The sequence below is a fragment of the Apodemus sylvaticus genome, chromosome 7 (assembly GCF_947179515.1).
Source record: "Apodemus sylvaticus chromosome 7, mApoSyl1.1, whole genome shotgun sequence".
Classification (NCBI taxonomy): domain Eukaryota; kingdom Metazoa; phylum Chordata; class Mammalia; order Rodentia; family Muridae; genus Apodemus; species Apodemus sylvaticus.
In genome coordinates, this window is record NC_067478.1 from 71,153,171 (window position 1) to 71,175,060 (window position 21,890).

Sequence of the window (21,890 nt, forward strand, 5' to 3'; positions counted from 1 at the left end):
AAAAATTGACAATGGGCTGCTGAGGGCATATCTGGAAGGTCTTCTTCTGAGTACCTCCCTTTAAGACCATTACTAATCAAAGGTCATACAGACCATGATGTGCTGGGGACCAAGATCAGGAGGATGAGTCAAAGGGACACTTGGAATCACCAAGTAACTAAATTACAGCTGGAGAAATAGTGCAGACCAGTTCCATGTAGCTCCTTGAGGTGGAAAGGATCATAGATAATTTCATGGGAAACCTTCTGTCCCAAGAGGGGACAAGCAGAGGCCACATGGCCATGACTAGAGGTGGTGTGAATGGAATGTCTGCCAACACCACAGCTGGGACAGCCTTCTGAGCTCCTGCCTACCACATCAGCTCTAAATGAATGTGAGAGCTATTGAAGGGATAGACATTTTTACCCTAACAGATCTGAAGCACATGAAACCCACTTTGTCAACTTGGACATGTCTATGCTGCTGCAGGAACTACCTCAGAAGCAGAGCACAGACAGATAAGCAGCAGCTGGGTTCTCCTCAGTATTAAAGTTCAGCTGTTTGTACTGCTAGTACTAGTATTATTTTTAACTGCTCTTGTCTTTATGCCTTTAGGACACAGGAAAGGGACACATTTCCTGGCACAGTTTGAGTCCTGAATTACAGAACATATATCAAAGGATGTTTGATGAGACACAGCCAGTATAGGGACACAGAATCATCTGACAAATATTCTCTCCTGCCATATCCACAATTCACCTGGTCATTTCCTAGACTTTTATCAGAGGTCATAGTCTCTTCTGGCCGTCTCTGTAACTCAGCAACTACCCTGAAGACTGGGTTGTAGCTCGCTTCAGCCTCAGGCTCTAAAGCACCAAAATAGATGAGGGCTATTGTTAGGGACTTGTCTAAGGTGTACATGGGTATTACACAGCACTCCCATGACACAGGCCCCAAATGTCCTACTCAGATGTAAACCAAGTAAGGATCAACCTGAACCCTGATTCTGCAGCACCAAAACCATCCATTTGTTTGCCAAGCTGCTCCCACCAGCTAAGATCAATAGGAAGGCCAAGCACTGGACACAGCAGGCGAGGGGAGCATCTGCTATATTGGGGTAGGGTTGGGTGAGGAATCTAGAAGCAACTTCCCAAGTGCCTCCTGCTGGGAATAGCCTCTGCAATTTGCTAGGTGTTCAGGTATGAGTAGTTCATGGGGCTCCTCCAGCAAAGATGAGTTCCAGGGCTGCTTGGATGTCACCTCCAGTGGCCTGAAGGGCCCGGAGGCTCAGCTCGTCATCCTGGATGCCCATGTCACGCAACTGCTGCAGCTGAGGCTGCCATTGGCTCTGTGGAAAGACAGGGTGGGCAGAGGTATTAGCAAGGCTCCTGATGAAGTCACAAACTTAGAGGTTGTGTTTTCAGAATAGAAAGGAAAAAGAGAAGATGCACAGCAAAACTACTGATGTTCAGGGCCATAGCATAGGGGCTTCACAAAGACTGAAGATACACTTGAATGTAAAGAAAACAAATGAAGTTTGTTGTTTTTACGTATGTGAGCACACTGAATCTGTCATCAGACACACCAGAAGAGGGCATCGGATCCTATTACAGATGGTTGTAAGCCACTATGAGGTTGCTAGGAATTGAACTCAGGATCTTTGGGAGAGCAGCTGGTGCTCTTAACTATTGAGACATCTCTCTAGCCCGTGAAGTTTAATAGTAAAGAGAAGGCATAAATTATTCAATGTCTAAATTCTAAAAACTTGTACACACACACACACACAAAGCAATACATTTTGAAATTAGCTGTGAGACAGGTGTGATGGTTCTTCCCTTCAGGAGGTCAATACAGGGCACTTCTTTTCTTTTTCTTTTTTTAAATATTTATTTATTTTATGTATATGAGTATACTATCACTCTCTTCAGACACACCAGACGAGGGCATCAGATCCATTACAGATGGTTGTGAGCCACCATGAGGTTGCTAGGAATTGAACTCAGGACCTCTGGAAGAGCAGTCAGTGCTCTTAACCTCTTAATCTCTCCAACCCCAATACAGGGCATTTCTAATTCAAGTCCAGTGAGTCTTTTATTTAAAAGAGAGAGAGAGAGAGAGAGAGAGAGAGAGAGAGAGAGAGAGAGAGAGAGAGAGAGAGAGAAACTGCAGACATCAGGAAAGTATAAATAGGCCATTGGGAGGAAGCTGCCTTAAGAGAGGAATAAAGTAGAATGTAGGTACTGTGGAAGTAGAGATGTGGGACACTGGAATGGAAAGGTTTAAGCAAGGAAGAGGTAGGTGTTGAAACAAGAAACAAGGAGGGTAGCTATGCTAACATACCCAAAACAAAGGCAGTATGAAAAGTCACATAGAAACCTATTAAATATGCCTTTCATGGTTGGGAAAAGATGCTCCCAGAAGCTGTAGATTATTAAACCAAGCAGCAGTGCCAAGGGAGGGATACTTACTAAGGAATAACTGGTCACGGAGGCTCCACAGCTCCACCAAACAATACAGCTTCTTTCCATTGCTCCTGGTTGCCCACCAGAACTAGACAATATTAATCCCAGCACTTGGGAGGCAGAGGCAGATGGATTTCTGAGTTCCAGGCCAGCCTGGTCTACAGATTAAGTTTCAGGATAGCCAGTGCTACATAGAGAAACCCTGTCTCGAAAAACAAAACTAAACAAACAGAACTAGACAATAAAACCTTATCGATGAAGACAACACACTTTGGTAGCATGATACAGAGAAGTAACACTGGAATTGAACTGGACAATTCCCCTGATGGATAGCTTTCACAATCCCAAAAGGTTCTATGCAGGCTACTGAAGGAGAAAAGATCTTATCCACCTGTGAACCCCACAAATTATGAGACCTCTTACCAGGTAAGAAGCCCCACTTGTACAACAGTGGCACTGCTGTTATAGCTGTAAATAACTGTTCTATGATTGGCTTTGAGGCCTGCTCTACAGAAGGGACTCTATGTCTAGTATGACAAATCTGACCAAAAGCCTGAAGGGAAAGGTGACTGAATGATGTTGTCTAGTAAAATTGGCACTGCACCAAATTGCCTTCTTAATATCTGTTTATACACACAGACGTATGTTCCTCTCAGCTTCAATTAGAGAAGTGTCTCTTTCCAGTGAATGGTGATGAAGATTCACAACTGTACATGGTGCTTTAGTGCTCATCCCTAAAACAAGATACTCACACGATCCCTTCAAAGTTCAGAGAATATTTTGGAAGAGGAAGTGGAAGTGAAGACTCTAGAAGAAGAGCTACAAAATGCCTCTCTCTGGGCAAGAGACAACCCTTGCAAAACTGAATTCACAGCAGCTGTGGATGCCTGCTCTGACTGAGTCTTCCCAGAATGGCCCATGGGAACTGACTGGCAAGATGACTAGGTGGGTAAAAATGCTTGCCTTGTGAATTAGGTGATCTGAGTCTGGGATCCATACAATGGTACCCCCCCACATACACACACACACATACACACACACACACACAGAGAGAGAGAGAGAGAGAGAGAGAAATAAATAAGTTAAATACTGTAAAAACAAAGGCAAAACAATAGGCCTGCTGCTAGTCAGACATGGGTGGAGGAGGGGCTGGGGGCATCCCTCCTGCTGAACCATTTACTACTGATAGAGTCAAGGAGAGGAGGGTCATTGCCTTCAGTTTTGTGCCCACTGGTGACCCCACCAGGCTCCAGTGGATAGTTCCAATCCAATGCTTATACAGAAGGCCTGATCAAACTAATGGGACAGAAAACAAACCCAATAGTCATCAGTCTGGGAAGGAGACCAGTGGTGTTAGGAAGGATTTGATAGGGACGAGGGGGCTATGAAGAGGGTGAGGCAGGTAATCAAAATCAATTACATACAACACACGTATGAAACTGTCAAAGAGCAAAACCAACAAAAATAAATTAAAGCTGTGTTCTAGTTTTGGTTTTACTTTCTCTTTTGTTTTTGAATGTTTGATAGAGGATCTCATGCAGCCTAAGTTGGCCTCAAACTTACTATTATATAGTCGAGGATGGCCTTGAACTCCACATTCTACCTTCTAAGTGCCAAGATTATAGATACACATCATCACCCCTAGCTTAAAAGTTTTGTTTACCATGATATGTAGTGGAAAGTGATCTTTCTATGTTATTACACTGTGTAAGTCAGGGTTTCTGCCACTGGGATAAAATACTATGATCAAAACTAACTTGAAAAGAAAAAGGTTTATTTCACCTTATAGCTTTTAAGTTCTGGTGGCACCATGCAGGGAGAGCTACAGTGGCCGAGTGAGCTCCTGAGAGCGAAGATGTGCACTCTGGAAAGGCGTGGCCCCGGAGACTTCTCCCAGGATTCCTTGCGACTTATGTGCTTTCTCGTGTTTGTCACTGCCATTCTCCTCATCCATCTGGCTTGGTGTAAGTGGACACTGGGAGACCCTCTCTGCCTAGAGCCTGCTATAATTACTTCCTGGGCGATAGCCCACTCTATCAGGCAAGTTTTCTGCAGATAAGCATGAAGATGAAAGTTCCTGAGATAGAATCCTGTTTAGATGAATTAAGGATTTTATGGAATTCCTGATTTAAGTAGTTTTAGGAAGTTAGCTTGACTTAAGTAATTTTGGGAAGTTAGGATAGTTGATAGAAAGTTTAATGTTAGAATCAAGAATAGACTGTGCCCCTTCCTCACAGACTGGCAGGAGTTACACGAGTGAGAGGAAGGAGCACAGGGAGAGCCCAAGCACTGCAAGCACGAAATTGTAGCAACAAGAAAAACAGGCTTGGGACAAGTTAATGATAAAAGAAAGCATTCACTCTAGGCTGGGCCTGCGTTCCTTGGTCTTGTGATCTAGGGATGTGGTAACAGGTTTTGGTGTGCACCATGAAATAGAAAGATTATGAATAAAGAATAAACAATTCTGAGTATAAGGACAGAGAACAGATGATTAGCCAGTCTAGCTGATCAAGACTTCAAAAATAAGATGTAAGATAGATGTCCTGTTCCTTAGTAAGTACAGATTGCTGTCAATCAAGCACAGGGAGAAACCTGCTTCTACAGACTCGGCCTGTTTAAACTTTGTTAATCTAGGACAAAAGAATTAATGCTTTGGGGTTACAATAAACTTGTAGAAAGAAAGATAGATGAGAGAGCTGGAGAGATGGTTCAGTGATTAAGAGCACTGTCTGCTCTTCCAGAGGTCCTGAGTTCAATTCCCAGCATGGTGGTTCACAACCATCTGTAATGGGATCCGATGCCCTCTTCTGGTGTGTCTAAAGACAGCTACAGTGTACTCATATTCCTAAAGTAAAATAAATCTTAAAAAAAAAAAAGAGAGAAAGAATTATTTAGTTAGATAAAAGTTTCAAAAAAGGGATACATAACCAATAATCCTGTCATAATTTCCTCTTATGTCATGATTTTAATGTTTTTGAAGAATATGCTTTTGTGGTGATTAATTTTAGAGAATGTGTAACTTGTGGCTATGAGGTAATTTTCTTTAAAAAAAAAAAAAGATTTATTATATATTTATATATGTGAGTGCACTGTCACTGTTGCTGTCTTCAGATACACCAGAAGAGGGCATGAGATCCCATTATAGATGGTTGTGAGCCACCATGTGGTTGCTGGGAATTGAACTCAGGACCTCTGGAAGAGCAGTCAGTGCTCTTAACCACTGAGCCATCTCTCCAGCCCCAGTAATTTTCTCACACAGAAACACTTTGTCTTAAGGGGTATAAAATGGGATAAGAGAAAAAAAAATGCTGGAGCCTGCCTTTGCTTCAATCACTGTGTGTGTGTGTGTGTGTGTGTGTGTGAGAGAGAGAAAAAGAGAGAGAGAGAGAGAGAGAGAGAGAGAGAGAGAGAGAGATTTTCCCCTTTCCTTTTCTCTAATCACTAGCTGTCATAGGTAGCAGTCCCTGTCAGTTGCTATCAGGACTGACCCCCATCAGCCCCTCTTAGTGCTGACCCCACCGTACCTCACTGCCTGACTCAGTTTACCCTGTGGTATTCAAAGCTGGCCTTTGACAAAGTTAATCACTGAGGAGAACCAGGGCAGGAACTCTGGAGCAAGGTAGGAATCTGGAGGCAGGAGCTGAGGCAGAGTCCATGGAGACATGCCAGTTACTGGTTTGTTCTCATGATTTGCTCAGTTGCTTTCTTATAGAACCCAGGACACCGGCCCAGGGGTAAAGCAGCCCACATGGACTAGGTTCTCCCACTTCAAGCACTAAGAAAATGCCATACTGACTTGCCCACAGCCTCATCATACAGAAGGAATTTCTCAATTGAGACTCCCTTCTCTCAGATAACTCTGCCTTGTGTCAAGTTGACATAAACATAAAAATACATAATTTTTTAAAAAGAGTTTTGCTATATAGCACAGGTTAGTTAACCAACTATGCATAGGTTAATTAACCAACTCATAATATTCCTACGTCAACCTGGTAAATGCTGAGATGACAGAATACCACTATGCCCTACTACAAAAAACTTTTTAGTAAGCATATAATATAATATTCTAGCCCTTGGTTGACTGTTTACAATCTTCTGCCATTACACACAATGCTACTGTGACTCTTTTGGTGCCATGAAACTTTCATTTTCTATCTACACAAACACTTCTGGGACAATTTCCAAGAACTGGGACTCTTAGGAGTCCTGCACATATGAGAGTCTGTTCTGAGAACAATCTATTCATACCCTTTCCTGCTTTCCTAGGAAGTGCTGGGTCTTACATTTCTCTTTTCAGGGAGATGTGCCACTTGTCTGATAGGGTTACAATTGTTAGCCTTAAGACTTTGCTTAGTTTTTACTGCTGTTTTTTTGGGGGGGGGGGTTGTTGTTGTTGTTGTTGTTGTTTTTTAAGCTGTGGTTTTCCAGGAATACATTTTCACTTTGTCAAACTCAAAATTTAGAATGACTGTATATAATGGCTCCTGGACTTTGAATTTCAGCCATGAGAAGCTTTCCCTGATGTAAAGATTGAAAGAAATTTACCTGAACTTTCTTCTAGCATTTCATAATTTCATTACTGTCTGTCTTTTCACAGAAAAGAAATGTACAACTTATGGAAAACTTTATATATAAGGAGAAGGAACTGGGAAGACAGAGGTAGGCAGGGGAAAGCTGTGGAAGGCAGAGACATGAATGAACACATCATCTCAACTTTGCTTCACAGCAGGCAGAGCCAATGAAAGCCTGGAGCCTTGGAGCCTAGTGGAAAGGCCCCTGGCTGGAGATGACCACAGGCTGTCCACCTCACCGATGAGCCTCACCACACAGAGGTGAAAACTACAAAGGTTTGTCCCTCTTTTTTAATGAAGGGTTTTCCTACTTCAGAGCTATGGGACCCAAGCAAGTTCAGAGTGATACGTGCCGCAGATTCACTGTGGGTCTGCACAAACAGCTCATAAGTGAAGGAGAGATGCAATGCTGAGACTCGGACTCTCCACAGAGCTGACCCCTTTCTCCTTAAAGCTTCTCAAGAACTCCTACTAACTACCAGATCCAATCTAACCTCCTCGGACTGACACTCAAGGCCCCTTCCACCTAGACTACTACCCTCTTTCTGACCCCATCTCAGGATGCTCTGCTGGCACTGCATTCTAACCATATAGTTTTGAGTATATCATATACACTACCTATACACATCTGTTCCATCAGGCAGTTGTCTCTTCTCCATCAAAAAACCATTCTATTACCTGGCTTATCAAACTGGCCTCTACCAGTCAGCTTAATCCTCTCTCAGTTCTGCTGGCTTAGGCTCTTACCCTAAGCAGCTATGCTTCTAACCAAGATGCTTCCCAAGTGTGCCTACCCGGTGGCCTCCCATGGCAGGGCAAAGGACCTGCTCACTTTGCGTTCTAGCAGCTCAGTCAATGCTCACTGAATGAATGAATGATTATCTAAAACTTCCCGAAGATCACAGGAGTCAGGCTACAGTTATTCAGGCAAAAATAGGAAGCCACAAGAACAATTTGCCCTTTCTGGGAAGGCTCACCTGTCAAACTACCATATATTTGCCCTTGGTGTTCCTAGAGGGAACCAAGACCTCCAGTGTACAGAAAAAGGCTCAGCACATCAAACTCAGCATGAAAACTTGGAGGTGGGGAAACTCACCTGAAGGCTGGGCTGCCCAGAGGCCTGCAGGGCATGCTGGAGGGCTTGGCTAAAAAGATCATTGGTGATGGGTGTCCCTGACTGGACACCAGAGGACATTGGCGAGGTGCCTGAAGAATGGCCCTATATTCAAAGAAATAGTCAGTGTTAGCCCAGAGCAGCCTTAGTTTCACAGCAGATAGTCACATAACCCCACACTACTCCTGGGGTTCCTAACTCCTGCTTTCCAACAGGGGCCTGTTAGACAACTACACTGGATTATGGAGTACCTAAATGTAATTTATGTGGGCAGAAAAGGTCTCATTCTCTTTTATTCCAGAGAGAAGAACTCTGAGGCCCCAGGCCCAACCTAAGACCCCCAATACTGAGAGAGGTAGCTTTGGAGATGGAGCAAATCATCAGCAAGAACCTTACTCTAGTGCTATCTAGTCTTTATTGGAGGCAAGAGGAAACACTCAGGCCTGTGCTAAAAGTGGACTTCTAAGCCCTAAAAGGCAAGTAAGTAAAAAGAGGAGTCACCTGAATCACAGGTGAGAAATTCCTACCAGGGCCCCATGGTTCAGTGCCAAGAGATCTGCCACCAGGGTGTAGGTAATCATATCTACCACAGGGGAGTTCACTCTTGGCAGCCTGGCCTAATGTTGCCAACCCTCTTTCCATACCTGGGTGCCAGGAGTTGGTGTATGAGAACTGCTCTCTGGAGTACTGGCCAGGGCCAGGGCAGTGGCCAGCTCACTCTGGGTGATGGGGCGGGGCCCTGCAGCTCCACTGTATCCCAGGGAGGCAGGGCGGGAGCTGGGTGTACTGCTAGAGGGTGTGGACCGAGTGCTCTGGAAAAAGAGGCATCCAGAATTAGGACAAAAGAACCACATCCCACACCCCAGTTCCCAGGAAGACTTCCTAAGGCCCCACCTTTCTAAAGGAATACTATGACATGGCCTTGGTCCCCAAAGGTCCTTGTGACCAGGTCCCAGCCTTGGGAATAGCAGGTACTAAGAAGAAGCTAGTTCCCAGAACCATCTCCCCCAAGGGGCAGGCTGCCATGCCACTCACTGGGTGAAAGTCGTCCTCGTCATCTGAGAGCCCATCAAACAGGAAACCACCTGGAGGAGAGTGAACAGATTCCAGGAGGAAGAACAGAAAAGCACCGGCGCAGCTCCAGATCTCAGTTCAAGTTATGCTCCAAATTCATATTTCATTTCTCCCCTCGGAAAATTACAGGACAGATGCACTTCCTGACTCATGCCCTATGCCAACACTATACATAGCTTCTGAGTGAAGCCAATCCCTGAGCCGTGACCAGCTCCCGAGGGCCTCACCTGGCATATCTCGGTAAGAGCTGGAGGGCATACTCCGGGAGGAGGAGTCAGCTCCTGGCATTGGGGTGCTGCCTGCTACGGAGTGCAGGACCAGGATGATGGCATTGACTAGCGCTGGGTGGGCAGGCACCAATCTAGAAGAGGGGTAGAAAACAAAGACTAAGGAAAAGGTGCCCTTGTCCTTGACAGTGCGGGTGGCCATTAAAGCAGAGCACCCCAGGCCTGCCCTTACGCCCTTAGTTTTCAGCACAGATTCGTTGTGTTTTAGTTTGGATTTGGACTTTGAGCCTCTATGTGTATCTCTGGCTGGCTGTTACCCTAGACAACTTGCTTTCTGTGCCAAGCTAGCCTCTGATTTACTGTGCTAGCCTCTGCCACCTGAGTTCTGGGATTTCAGGGGTGTGCCCCACATTTAGCCCACGCTTCAGCATCTTGTGCCAGGAAGTTCTGTTATCTTGATGATCTTCCCTTAGAAGGGTCAGAAAGGCTCCGTTTATAAGATCCACTGGAAACCCATCACACAGACAAAAAAGGAAAACTACAGCAAGGCTTGATGGGATATGGGAACATACAGTCCGGCAGGCTCAAGGTTCAGAAGTGGGTCCAGACACCCAGTTATATAGTGGGCAGCCTCTAAAGACTCCTTTCTCTTCCTAGAGCAGACTTAACTTCTTCACTTGTAAAACAAGGGGACAGAGCCACTCCTGTCCTTCCAGCTCTAACATTTTATGCCCTATATACCTATGTCCTCTTCCCTGAGCTTAAAACCCCTGACATTTACTAAATGAAATCAACCTGGCACACAAAGCTCGCTCTCTCCACGCTGCTTCATCGTGACAAACTTCCCATGCTCCCACCCCTGGGCTTTTCTATTCCTTAAGCAGCCCTTGCTGCTTCTTACACCTTGACACATTTAGAAAGCAGACCTGGCGATAGACTGAACTGGCCTCCAAAAAAAGATCCCAGGGCAACAACCAGGTTTCTAGCCTGACCGCATGAGCAATGGTACTCTATAAAATGATGGTTGTACTTACGTATCTAGCATGTTGGGATCAGCAAAGACAGAGAAGAGGTCCTTATCCTGGAGAACCCCTGGAAGAGACCAAGATTTCTCTTAGACAGTGGAACTCTGGCAAGATCCAGGAAGCAGCAGCAGCATTAAATCTCAAAGCAAGCAACTCAACTGGATCCCAAACCAGCCCTCCTGAGAAGAGGAGAAAACAAAGTCATAGGTATCTTGTTCCAGTGGGAATGCTCCCTCCTCCCCACATTTTCCTGAAGTTGGGCCACACAGTCGCCACAAAGGAGGACTGAGCGCCCTTAGGGGGTAGGTTTGTGGAAGGAAGCTTGACTATGCTCCCTCACCCCTCAACAGCAGTGCCTCTTCAAAGCATGGCCGCAGCCCGTTTTTGCTCCTGGTTTCTCCTTTTCCAGAACCTCCTATTTCTTTAAGTCTTTTCGTGTACTTACCAAGAGCAATGGGGTCACTGCTGAGGCCTGGGGTGGCCACAATGATCTGATCCAGAGATTCTTTATTGCTGAGCATCTTAAAAACCTGTGGGAGAAACCAGGCTGGCTTAGCACACCCGCTAGCATTACAGTCGTCACACGCCCACACCCTTCCTGACTTCCTCCATTTGAGTGCTTATACAGGGCTGTCTACAGACCACCACACAATGGAACAGCCTCTGTGGCTCACTCCCACCATCCCTATTTGTAATACTTCTGAAACAAATGCTCTCTTCACAGCCCAGTAACAATTTCTCCAGCTCCCTGAAGCCCCTTCCAATCTCCATACAATGACTGCTTCACGCTTATATACATTAGGAAGTTCACAGCTGTATTAATTCTCCATTTTTCCACTTGAGAAATCCATGCTTAAGAGGTGATAGGCAGTTCACCAAAACTCAAAGATCTAGTCCCATCAGAAAAAGTGTATAGATTCTGTAGCTGCAACCATAGTCAGTCCATAAGGCCAGTCTGAGAAGAGGTTGTATAATTATCATCATAGGGAATCTACAACCAATGTCTGACTGAGACAGGCTCTTTGGGGAAAGATGGGGAGTCTACTGAGGCCCAAAGACTTGGCAAAAAAACCTCCTCCCAGAGGAACTCTAGGTTGCCATGGCAATGTGCTGTCAGTTCCTATGCTAAACAACCAGTGCTCACATCACTCCTGCAGTCTTAGCTCAAACTCACCGCCTCTCTGTAGGAAGAGCTGCTGTGCAGGGCAGTGTGCAGGACCCGGAACTCTCTCAGGGCAGCCACTTTGTCCACAGGTTCTGGAAGACAAGATACTTAGTTATCTTACATCCCAGGCTCTGTCATTATCACAAATGTGGGCAAAATCATTTCAACTTGGTCTACAGAATCCCTTCCCTTGTCACCCTCTAAGAATGTGAGCACCACCTCAAAACAACAACAACAACAACAACAAAAACATTTGTGTCACAAATTTGAATTTACATGCTCAATGAATTCTCTTCAGTACATAAAACAAAGTTCCAACAGAGGGGGATCTTGTCACACGAAAGAGGCTCTTCTGATCAACAACCCATTGCTGAAATTCTAGACTTCTTATATTTGAAAAGAAAGAATGTATAATCAATTTAGTGGCCTCTTATGTAGAAACTTAAAATAAATGTACGCCAAGCCATCTTAACGATATAACACTATGCTGACACAATATGTTAAGAGAAAGAAATAGAACACAAAGTTGGATGTGCATTCTCTGGTAAAACTATGCAAAATATGTCAGTCTGCATATGGTCCAAGGCTGGAAGGAGCACGATAAAGAGTAACATTTTCTTAGAGGAACAGCCCCATGGGTCATTCTTTGTTATTTTTTTGAATTTCTATAATATATTTTAGGCTCCTTTACCTTTCTATTCCTTAATAATTATTTTATATGTATGAGTGTTCTACCTGCATGCCTGTGTGCCACAGGAGTACCTGACCACCAGATGGCCTAGGACTGCAGGTACAGTTGGCTGTGAGCTACATGTCAGTGCTGGGAACTGAACCAGGGTACTCTGGAAGAGCAGAAAGTGAAATTAACCTCTGAGCCATTTCTGTAGCTCCTATAAATTTTTTTTTTTGATTCATAAAAAGATAGACAAATTGGGCTAGGGAAAGTCTGTGCCCTACAACCTGGTAAGCCCTGCATTTGATCCTAATAAACAAACAAATAACAAACTGCAATAAAAAAGAATCCCAGTAAGGATTAAGGAAGTGCAAGGCACTTGAAACCTCTGAATAAACTTTTACCATATGCCAAATAGCAACTTCTCTTTGGATTTTTGAATACTGTACTCCACATACAGAGAAATCTAGAAGGGGTCTAAACTGCATTTGGTTACCTGACTATCACTACCCATTTCATAGGGGAGGAAATCTGAGGGATAGGAAGAAGCCAGAAGTTCATCCTGGGCCACACTTCAGTGTGCTATCCTTAGGATAATCTAGGTCATATCATCCAACTCTATAGACGCTGCTCTGGAAGCAAAGTGAACTCTATGCTTGGAGGTCAGCATAACAATTATATCATCATGATTATGAGGGCTGTCTCCTTTGAAAAATAGATACAAGTAAATTACCTAACCAAGCACTCATCTTGAATCTAGCTTTGGGCAAGTCACACACACACAAAAACAAGAGTCCTTCCCATTAAAAACTCTTGGGGCAGTAGGAGAAATGAAACTAAAACAGACAATCATAAAATACCATATTGAAGCTCTGGGCAGAGACACAGATGCCAGTAAGGACATCCCAGTAAAGAATTGCAGTAAGGATTAGGGAAATAAGGTCTTCAAGGTATTTGAAAGTTCTGAACTGGGGCTGTAGAGATGGCTCAGCGATTAATAGCACTACTGACTGCTCTTCCAGAGGTGCTGAGTTCAATTCCCAGAAACCACATGGTGGCTCACAACCATCTGTAATAGAATCTGATGCCCTCTTTTGATGTGTCTGAAGAAAGCAATAATGTACTCATACACAAAATAAGTAAATATTTTTTTAAAAAGTAGCAACTTCTCTTTTGATTTCTGGATACTGTATTCTACACACAGGAAAGTCTAGCAATGTTCTAAGCTGAATTTGGTTAACTGACTAGGCATCAATACGAGTAAGACTAGGACCCAAGGTAGGACTCCTAGGAGACCATCCAAGAAGGGAGGTTAAGGCAGAGTAAATGTTACTGCAGAAGGTCTTCAAAGACTATGTGAAAATACACAGAAAGAGAATTGAGGAGGAGGTGCTTTGAGGGAACATCAAATAGCTTTTTGTGGCTGGAGACCGGGGTAATATCTCCGCTCCAATTGAAAGCTAGAGTAAGATTCTTGGCTGAGAGTATGGCTCAGCGGTAGGATGCTTGATCTGAACACTGCTGACAAACAAACACACATAAACATACACACATAAAGTTAAGCTGGGTGTGGCAGCATGTGCTTCTAATCCTGGTTTCTAGAAGAAGAGGAAAGAATACAAGTTCTAGGTTACAAAAGCAAGGTCCTGGTTAATGTGTATACACACACACACAGTCTGCAGTGGAGAACCCCCCCCCCCCCCACACACACACACACACACAGTGAGCCAGGCATAAGAAGGGAGGCTAGCAGATTCTCCTCCTACAGAAACGCATCAACTCTAGGGCGGGTTCTACTGTTTGCTTCGTTCCTGTGATCTGGGACCGAATCTTACTTTTTGAACCAGGCTGGCTTTCAGTGAGCAACCTCCCCCCTTGGCCTGTTATTCTAGGACTACGGAAGTGTATCATCAAATCCACCTCATTTTGGAAGAAGAAAATATCTCAACTATCATTTAAAAACTTTCTTTTCAGAACTAAATTTACATTCACCTCCCAATAAATATTCCATTTGTTTCAAAAATAAACCTGCAGATGACACAGGGAGAAAAAGGCTCTAAATGTCCTAAGGCACAAGCTACTAAGAGTACTGGGTGTCACTGTAACACCCTGTGGGGGAAAAAAGAGGCAGTCAGGCCAAAAGAAAACCCTGAATAATCTGGGTTCATATCCTAGTTCTAACATTCGTATTAATTAGTTAACCTTGAACTGATATCCTTCCATCTTATTTTTATCTATAAAGTGCTAGAGTGTTATTTATCTACCAAGTCCTGATTATGTAACACTGAAGGGGGAAAAACAAACAAAACTAGCTTGCAGAAACCATAACTGTTCGTTTTCTTCAGTCAATGTCCTCTAGTTGAAGGACAGAGAGGGACCTGTCCTAACAAGCTGGGTTCAGTGCTCAGCATGTAGGGGAGAATACGTACCCCAAGAACTCTGGAGCAGCTCAATCAGAGGATATTAGAAAAGTCAGAGGTCTGGGCTTGGATGGATGAGTCTACGGAAAACACAATTTTGCTCTGGGGTCAATTTTACCCTTAGGCTTTGAATATTTGCCTTATTCAAGAAAAAAAGGCAAACCCAAGAGAGGTAAGAGGTCAAAATGGAAGAGGCATGTCACGCTCATCACCCGGGGAAGTGGTGTGTGCTCTCCTGTGTTTGAACAATGAGTACATTGTCACTCTCTTCAGACACACCAGAATAGGGCATCGGATCCCCATTACAGATGGTTGTGAGCCACCATGTGGTTGCTGGGAATTGAACTCAGGATCTCTGGTAGAGCAGTCAGTGCTCTTGACCGCTGAGCCATTTCTCCAGCCCTGTGTTTGGACAATGAACAGGCTTTGTCTCTGGTCAACAACAGCAAGGCTCTGATTTCCCACCTGACCCATGGTGGTCTCAGAATGTCCTTGACTGATCACGGTGAACCTTCTGACAGTGGGGCTCCAAAGTCTGCCTGTGAGCATCAGACAAATCCCAGGATGCCAGGCTGATTTCCTCTCTCACCTCTCATATGAATCCAAAAGACATTTAGAATTGAAAAGGTAACTTTCAAATTGGTAACTACTCATAACAGACACAGACAAAATAAAAATATGTCAAACTGCTAGTTTAACAAAGCTGATCTCTTTTACATAGCTTAGCTTTATACGTAGAAACAATTTTAAAACACAAACACAAAATCTATATTGTAAATTCCAAGCAGCAACTTCCATCAATAAACTCAAAGGGCTTTCGGTTTTGTGTAGTTTTTCCAAGAGCTACTTGAATGCTGGTGGAATATTTCTGCAAATAAGTTATGAGCTCAGCAGGAGTAGTTAACTTACTGAACAGATCACCACCTGAGAGAATTTGTGGGAAGATTTGGTAACCGAGAACAAATGGTAGCATTACAAAAACAAAGTAAGTTTCTGGCTTCTGTCTAATGAACAGAGCAAAAATAATAAAAGAATGTAAAGTTTACTGAAAAATAAACTGTTAAAAGAGTTTAAATAGATCCATGGTTAGAAAACAATGGTCGATGAACTTATTAAGTAAACAAAACAAAACAAAACAAAAACATCTATTATTAGTGTTGCTGACAGTAATAATGCCACATCTTAACTTATTAATGGGAATCTAATCCAATATGGATAAAGATAGCACCATCTCAGTAAATCACCCAGGACTTACTGTATCTCAGGAACACACAAGCTCTTCCCTTGGAGATACTAGAAAGTTCTGCCCATGAAACTGAGGACAAACCCATACTTACCAGGTTTCTGATCAGGCTCAGGCCAAGATTTTCGGAGAACATGGACTGTGGACCCAGGCTGAATGCCATAGAAGTCAAGGGTCTGGTCATCTTTTAGCTTCCGGCCACAGTAGATCAAATCTACAAAGAAAACACAAACAAACAAACAAACAAAACCCTGCCCATTTATATTTTGTTTCTCAAAACAATTTCGTTTCTATCCCCTGAGAATCTTATTTTAATTTAGACAGCTCTCAGGAGACAGGGAAACAGCTCAGCAGTAAAGAACACTTACTCTGCAAGCATTAGGACCTAAGTTCAAGTCCCCAGCTCCCACATACAAAGCCAGGCACGGCTGCACATGCCTATAATACCAGTGGCTAACGGCAGAGAGCACGCTGACACCAAGAACCTGCAGGCCATCGGTCTAACCTAAACTGGAAGAAGCTTCCAGTTCAGTGCAAGATCTCATCTCGAGGAAATAAAGTAGATGAGAGAGGGGGGACACCTGATATCCTGTTCAGGTCTCTTCTTATACATGCACGAGTGCATACTTCTGCACACTCACATGTATGCACCACATACATACAAAAGAAGACACTCTCCCAGGAGCAGTGGCACACATCTCTAATCTCAGATATTTGAGAGGCTGAAGCAAATTTAAGGCCAGCCTGGGCAATTTATTAAGATCTTGCTTTAAAATAAAAAAGTCATATAGTGGGTTTTGGTACAGTTCAGTGGCAGACTGGTAATATATAAGACCCTAGATTCAATAATCAGCACCTATGTGTTTTGCGGGACATTAAGAAATACATTCTTGCCAGGTGTGCTAGCACACACTTTTTATCCCAGCATTCAAGAAGCAGATATAAGTGGTGAGTTTGGACCCGCCTGGAGTAAATCGTAAGTCCCAGGCCAGCCAGAGCTACAAAGTGAGACCCTGTCTCAAAACAAAACAAACCCCAACATTTAAAACAACTTTATCAAGTACAAATGCTTATTTAAGAAATATATCCACAGAACTCCTATAGAGATCAATACTGTAGAGAGTGTTTAATCCAAATAAGTGGGGAAAATATAACAACAAAAAGGATGGAGCTGATCCACCTGTAACAGGGACGTCTTCACGGGGAGAACCCCTGGCTGTCGGAAATTCCGTTCCTAATCTAATCTGGCTGTACTCCACTTAAGTCCTCCACTAACAATACACTGCCAACCTCATTTTCTATTTTGCTACCTTCCCTTTAATCAGCCATCAAGACAAACAAAAAAATCCTTCTAATTATCCCCTAAGTCTTATGTGCTAGATTGAAGGGTCTTGTCTCATCTGCAACTCTGCTAATTTTGTTCTCTCAAATGTTGAGAAAGACCTCAACAACATCATGGTGAAGAGTCTTTCTTTTTTTTTTTTTTTTTTTTTTTGGTTTTTTTGGATTTGTTTTTTTTTTTTCCGAGACAAGATTTCTCTGTATAGCCCTGGCTGTCCTGGAACTCACTCTGTAGACCAGGCTGGCCTCAAACTGAGAAATCCGCCTGCCTCTGCCTCCCAGAGTGCTGGGATTACAGGCTGTACCACCACTGCCCAGAGAAGAGTCTTAAATAATAACAAAGTTCAGTGTAACAAGAGACTAAAGTGGCAAACAATAGTTTTGTTATGTTTTGTGTTTCTACTCATGTAACACTTACTCTGGAATGAGGCAACAAGCCCTTTTTACCTCCTTTCTCAGAGGCAAGAACAGCAAGCCAGCTCCTGCTTGCTTGGACTCACCTATCAGCTCCGGGTCTGGAACAGATTCCTGGAGCTTGCCAGCAATAAGCTGCTTTAGAAAGGAAATGCTATAGCCCCCTAGGGAATACTCTCCCAGTTCTGTCTCTGGCAACTGAAGAATAGATTTGGGAGCAAGTGGCTGGTCAGCCAGTTTCACTGCCAGATGCCAGTCTGAGAGAGACATCCTCTCTCTTTCGCGCTCTCTCTTTCTCCCTGTAAAACAGTAAGGTATTAACGGTTAAAAGACAACCCACCCTCCTACTCATCTCTCCCTGCAACAAGAATAAAAGATAATTTCAGAGCAATACCACTAGAGAAGCATAGGTGTAACATTAAGGGGCTAGAACTAGAACCTAGTGTCCTTCCTTAATTCTTTCTCTGGTGGCCAACAAGGAATTTCTCTATGCCTCAGTTTTTTCACCTTTAAAGTGGACACAAAAGACCAACCAATTGGACAGGAATGTTGTGAAGTTCAAGCAAGATCACCCAACCCCTCTCCCTTTTACACACTGATTTCTGGTTTTCTTCTTCAACTTTTGATTTAGCTATTACAACACTTTAAGGAGCCCTTGCCTCTCCTGCCTGCCCCCATCAGAGATCTATAGTGCCAACCAATGCCTTATTGTTAAAGCACAGATCTAACAAACTTAACTGCTTAGAACGCCTTCATTGGTCCCAAAGCACCTCTATGAACAGATGTTAACTCCACAGCCTGATTACAAACCCATTTATTCTGACTCCTACCAGCTTTCTTCAACAGACCCAGTCCTGTCCCCTTTATACCAACACAGGTAAGTATACTCATAACAAAGTTGTCCCTTATATATAACTCTTCTCACCTCCTGTCTTTGCATATAAGTTCTCTTCCCTTTTTGGCCTCTTAGCAAACTCCTACCAAGACCCACACAAACACACCGTTTCCATGCTCTCTTCTTGGTCACACATTCCCTGTTCCTTCAAGGCAAAAGAGCAACAGAAATCAATAGATTTGAGGAAGTCAGCCGACTTCATTACCAGATGCCAACCTAAAAAAGCTATCTTCTCTTTTCTTTTTCCTTGTAAAACGTATTTACTTCTCAATTTCTCATCGATCCCCTCATACTTGTGACCCGCACCACACCCGCACCACATCCAACCCCCCCGCCGCCGCCATTCTTGAAGTCTTGAAAGTCAAGACTAGATTTTCTAATTCACTGTCCCCAAGCCTGACATATATGGACGCCCACAAAATAAATCTAAAAACTCAAAGGGTGCAAGAGCCTTGCACCGCAAGACAAGACTTTTATAGACACTATTTCTTCCAAAGAGGTCTCCTGCAGTAAAAAGGCTTAGAAAAAGCTGTGATGCGACCCAGTCGACTTTAAGGTACTATCCACTTTCATGTTTAAAGCGAGGAAGGAGTTGGACTTTTTGTATACCGATCTCGATCCTCACAACTGTTTCCTTAAACTGGCATCATTATCCTTATTTTACAGATCAGCAATCAAGACTCAGAAAGCTTAAGTCACTTGGCCCAAGGTCACAGACAGATACCTAGTCGTGAGTAGGGGCAATGTTGACAACCCCACCTCTCTCGTGGGACCAGTTAGCTACTCCGGACCCACGAGAGCCCCGCGCGCCCAGGGGGCCCAGCGCCCTCACCCGTCCCGCGGAAGGAACCCGGCCGCAGCGAGCCGCCGGTGTAAACACTCACTCTGGTCCTCTTGCCGGAAACCGGAAACTCCGCGCTGCATTCTGGGGGCTATAGTTTTCAGGAGGCCCCGCCCCTTATAAATGGCCGTTTAGTAGCTAGGGCAATGCTTCCTGCTGGTTCCTAGGAGGCGTAAGTTCGAACAGTTTGAGATACTAGGAGCTAGAAGGCTGTAGCTTTCTGTCAGACAAAATTGTACCACCTGAGGTAGGGATACTCTATGTGGGGTTTTCGAAAGCAGTCAACAGCCCGTTGATTCCCGCGCTCTCCCGGGATGTATTTGAAGCCTGTTGGCTGTCCCGGGTTTGGATGGGCCCTGGTGGGAGGGCGAACCTTCTCCGAGGGGGACTGGTTCCTACGTGGACCGGCGGCCCCGCGGCCCTTCCGATGAAACCGCAGTTCTTCCACGTAGTCAGCCTCCTGTGCTTCTTGCTCCTTTCTCCCAGGAAACCTACCTTGTGGCAGGGCACCAGAGCTCCAAAAGTTGAGTCCATAAGGGTTTCTGGCCCACCGTGAACATGCAATAATGGGGTTTATAACACAGTCATTCATGGAATCAGTTTGGGGAGGGGAATTTCCACTGAACTTTTGTAGAGACACTGCCTGTTTTAGATGACTGAGAAACTTCCGTACAATCAAATTGTATTGTGTTTAAACAAAAGTTAAAATTAGCTAAACACAAGAGAGTACTGATTGATCTCAGAAAATTAATTCCAAAACTAAGGAAAACAATAACCAAAACAACCTACTTTAAAACTGTGAAGGTGAGGGACCGGTGAGATGGCTCAGCAGGTAAAGGCATTTGGATTCAAACCTGAGGACCTTAATACAATCCCCCAGGAACCAAATGGTGGAAGGATTGAACTGATTCCCCAAAACTGACCACATAATCACGCGCACGTGCGCGCGCACACACACACACACAATAAATGTAATTAAAAAAAATAAAGTTCAGGCTGGAGAGATGGCTCAGCAGTTAAGAGCACTGAGTGTTCTTCCAGAGGTCTTGAGTTCAATTTCCAGCAACCACATGGTGACTCACAACCATCTGTAATGGGATCCGATGCCCTCTTCTGGTGTGTCTGAAGACAGTGACAGTGTATAAAATACATAAATCTTTTTTTAAAAGTTCGCAATAGCTAAATACCGATTCTATGTACATAAATGTAAAAGCTGTTTTCTTGTACAGTCCACTATAGGACAGAACTTGGTAGCAACTGAGTAAGATAGCTTGACAGAGGAAAAGCAGACTGCACATACATAATTACCCCCCTCCCCACCCCCAGTCTTATAAAATATGCATGCTGGTAGAGAAGTTTCACAGTTCCCAAAGTCCTTCCCTATCCTGTCCATTTTTAAATACAGCCCCTCTTTCAGGAATTAAGTGGCCAGCCATCCTTTTAGCCAATTTTCTATCTACTAAAGTACTGACACTTATACTCCATACTTTATTTCATCAAATTTTGTTCAGTACTACGTCTTAACTGTTTTGCCGGAGATGTCAGGAATCCGACCTCTTTTTGTGTTCTCACAATGGAGCATGCTCGTGAGGTTCTCTGGTTTGCTGTCATCATAATCTGCATGGGAAAATGGCCCCTGACCACCTTGTTTGTCTTCCATAGTTGATCTTTACCTGAAACATAGCAGGTTAGCAATAAATAGGTCTCAAATGAATAATCCAGGCCAAAGCTATTTATCAAATATGACTGCCTTATTGTATATATAGCCTTTTGTTCTTGAAAGAGGAGATCTCATTGCAAAATGATGATGTTGCAAATGGGCAAATTAATGAAGGAATAAGCTAGGATCAACCAGACAGGCTCTGTGTAAACCCAGTTAGCAAATAAGTACCGTGCTCCTAAGCAGAGGTCAGGTCCTCGGAAAGGAAGGAGAGGCCTGGAAACAAGACAAAGATAGACATTTGGCAAGAGAGTCCAAAACCGGGTCCTTTAGCCACTTCATATTTGGAAACATTGATGTCCCTGTCAGCTCTAAGAAAGTGATGCATGATCATTCATTAAATGTTCAAGAGATTATTTGGCCTAATCAAGAATTCTATTGAGAAACGAGTTGTAAGAATTGGCATTTAAATTTTTATTAGTATTATTCTGCAGGAGTGCATGAGTGCCCATGGCAATGGGTGTAGGTGGGTGTGTGCCCTGATAAAAGCCTAGAGTCAGGCAACAGCCTCCAGGTGTTGACCCTCACCTTGGCATCTTGTTTGAAACAGATTCTCCTCAATGCTATGAAAACCAGCTCGATGGCCCAGGGTCTTCTGTACGGTCTCCTGATTCCTCTTCCCATCCCTTGTAGGGGTGTTCTGGGATTCCACTACTGCCTCTCTGTCTTTCCTGTGGGTTCTGGAAATCTAAAATTCAGGGAGTCAAGCTTTTGTAGAAAGCAAGT

The 21,890-nt window shown here is 43.9% G+C and overlaps 1 protein-coding gene across 7 annotated transcripts; it reads right to left on the reverse strand.

The window, feature by feature from the left end:
• Positions 1 to 1,072: 1,072 nt before the first annotated feature.
• On the reverse strand, positions 1,073 to 19,572 carry Ubl7 (ubiquitin like 7). Of its 7 annotated transcripts, none has more exons than XM_052188212.1 (12): positions 19,436 to 19,503; positions 18,710 to 18,748; positions 17,795 to 18,007; positions 16,048 to 16,167; positions 11,627 to 11,709; positions 10,898 to 10,982; positions 10,462 to 10,519; positions 9,428 to 9,561; positions 9,162 to 9,211; positions 8,771 to 8,938; positions 8,109 to 8,231; positions 1,073 to 1,327 (listed from the first exon to the last, which is right to left on the reverse strand). In XM_052188212.1, exons 3-12 carry the CDS (start codon positions 17,976 to 17,978, stop codon positions 1,190 to 1,192), a joined length of 1,143 nt encoding a protein of 380 aa, XP_052044172.1. In that variant the 5' UTR covers positions 17,979 to 18,007; positions 18,710 to 18,748; positions 19,436 to 19,503; the 3' UTR covers positions 1,073 to 1,189. The 7 variants fall into 7 exon arrangements, with proteins under 7 accessions (XP_052044172.1, XP_052044168.1, XP_052044169.1 ...); XM_052188208.1 differs by having other exon boundaries at positions 18,634 to 18,748; XM_052188209.1 differs by lacking the exon at positions 19,436 to 19,503 and adding an exon at positions 19,328 to 19,419 and having other exon boundaries at positions 18,634 to 18,748.
• Positions 19,573 to 21,890: the final 2,318 nt, after the last annotated feature.

Bases quoted from the DNA above. Each gene is read 5' to 3' on its own strand.
- Ubl7 (XM_052188207.1), bottom strand. From the start codon at position 19,527: ATGCAGCGCGGAGTTTCCGGTTTCCGGCAAGAGGACCAGA. The intron at 9,562-10,461 runs GTAAGTACAACC...CCCCTCTTCTAG, and splicing joins GATCCCAACATGCTAGATAC to ATTGGTGCCTGCCCACCCAG. The intron at 8,939-9,161 runs GTGAGTGGCATG...CTCTTTTTCCAG, and splicing joins ACGAGGACGACTTTCACCCA to AGCACTCGGTCCACACCCTC.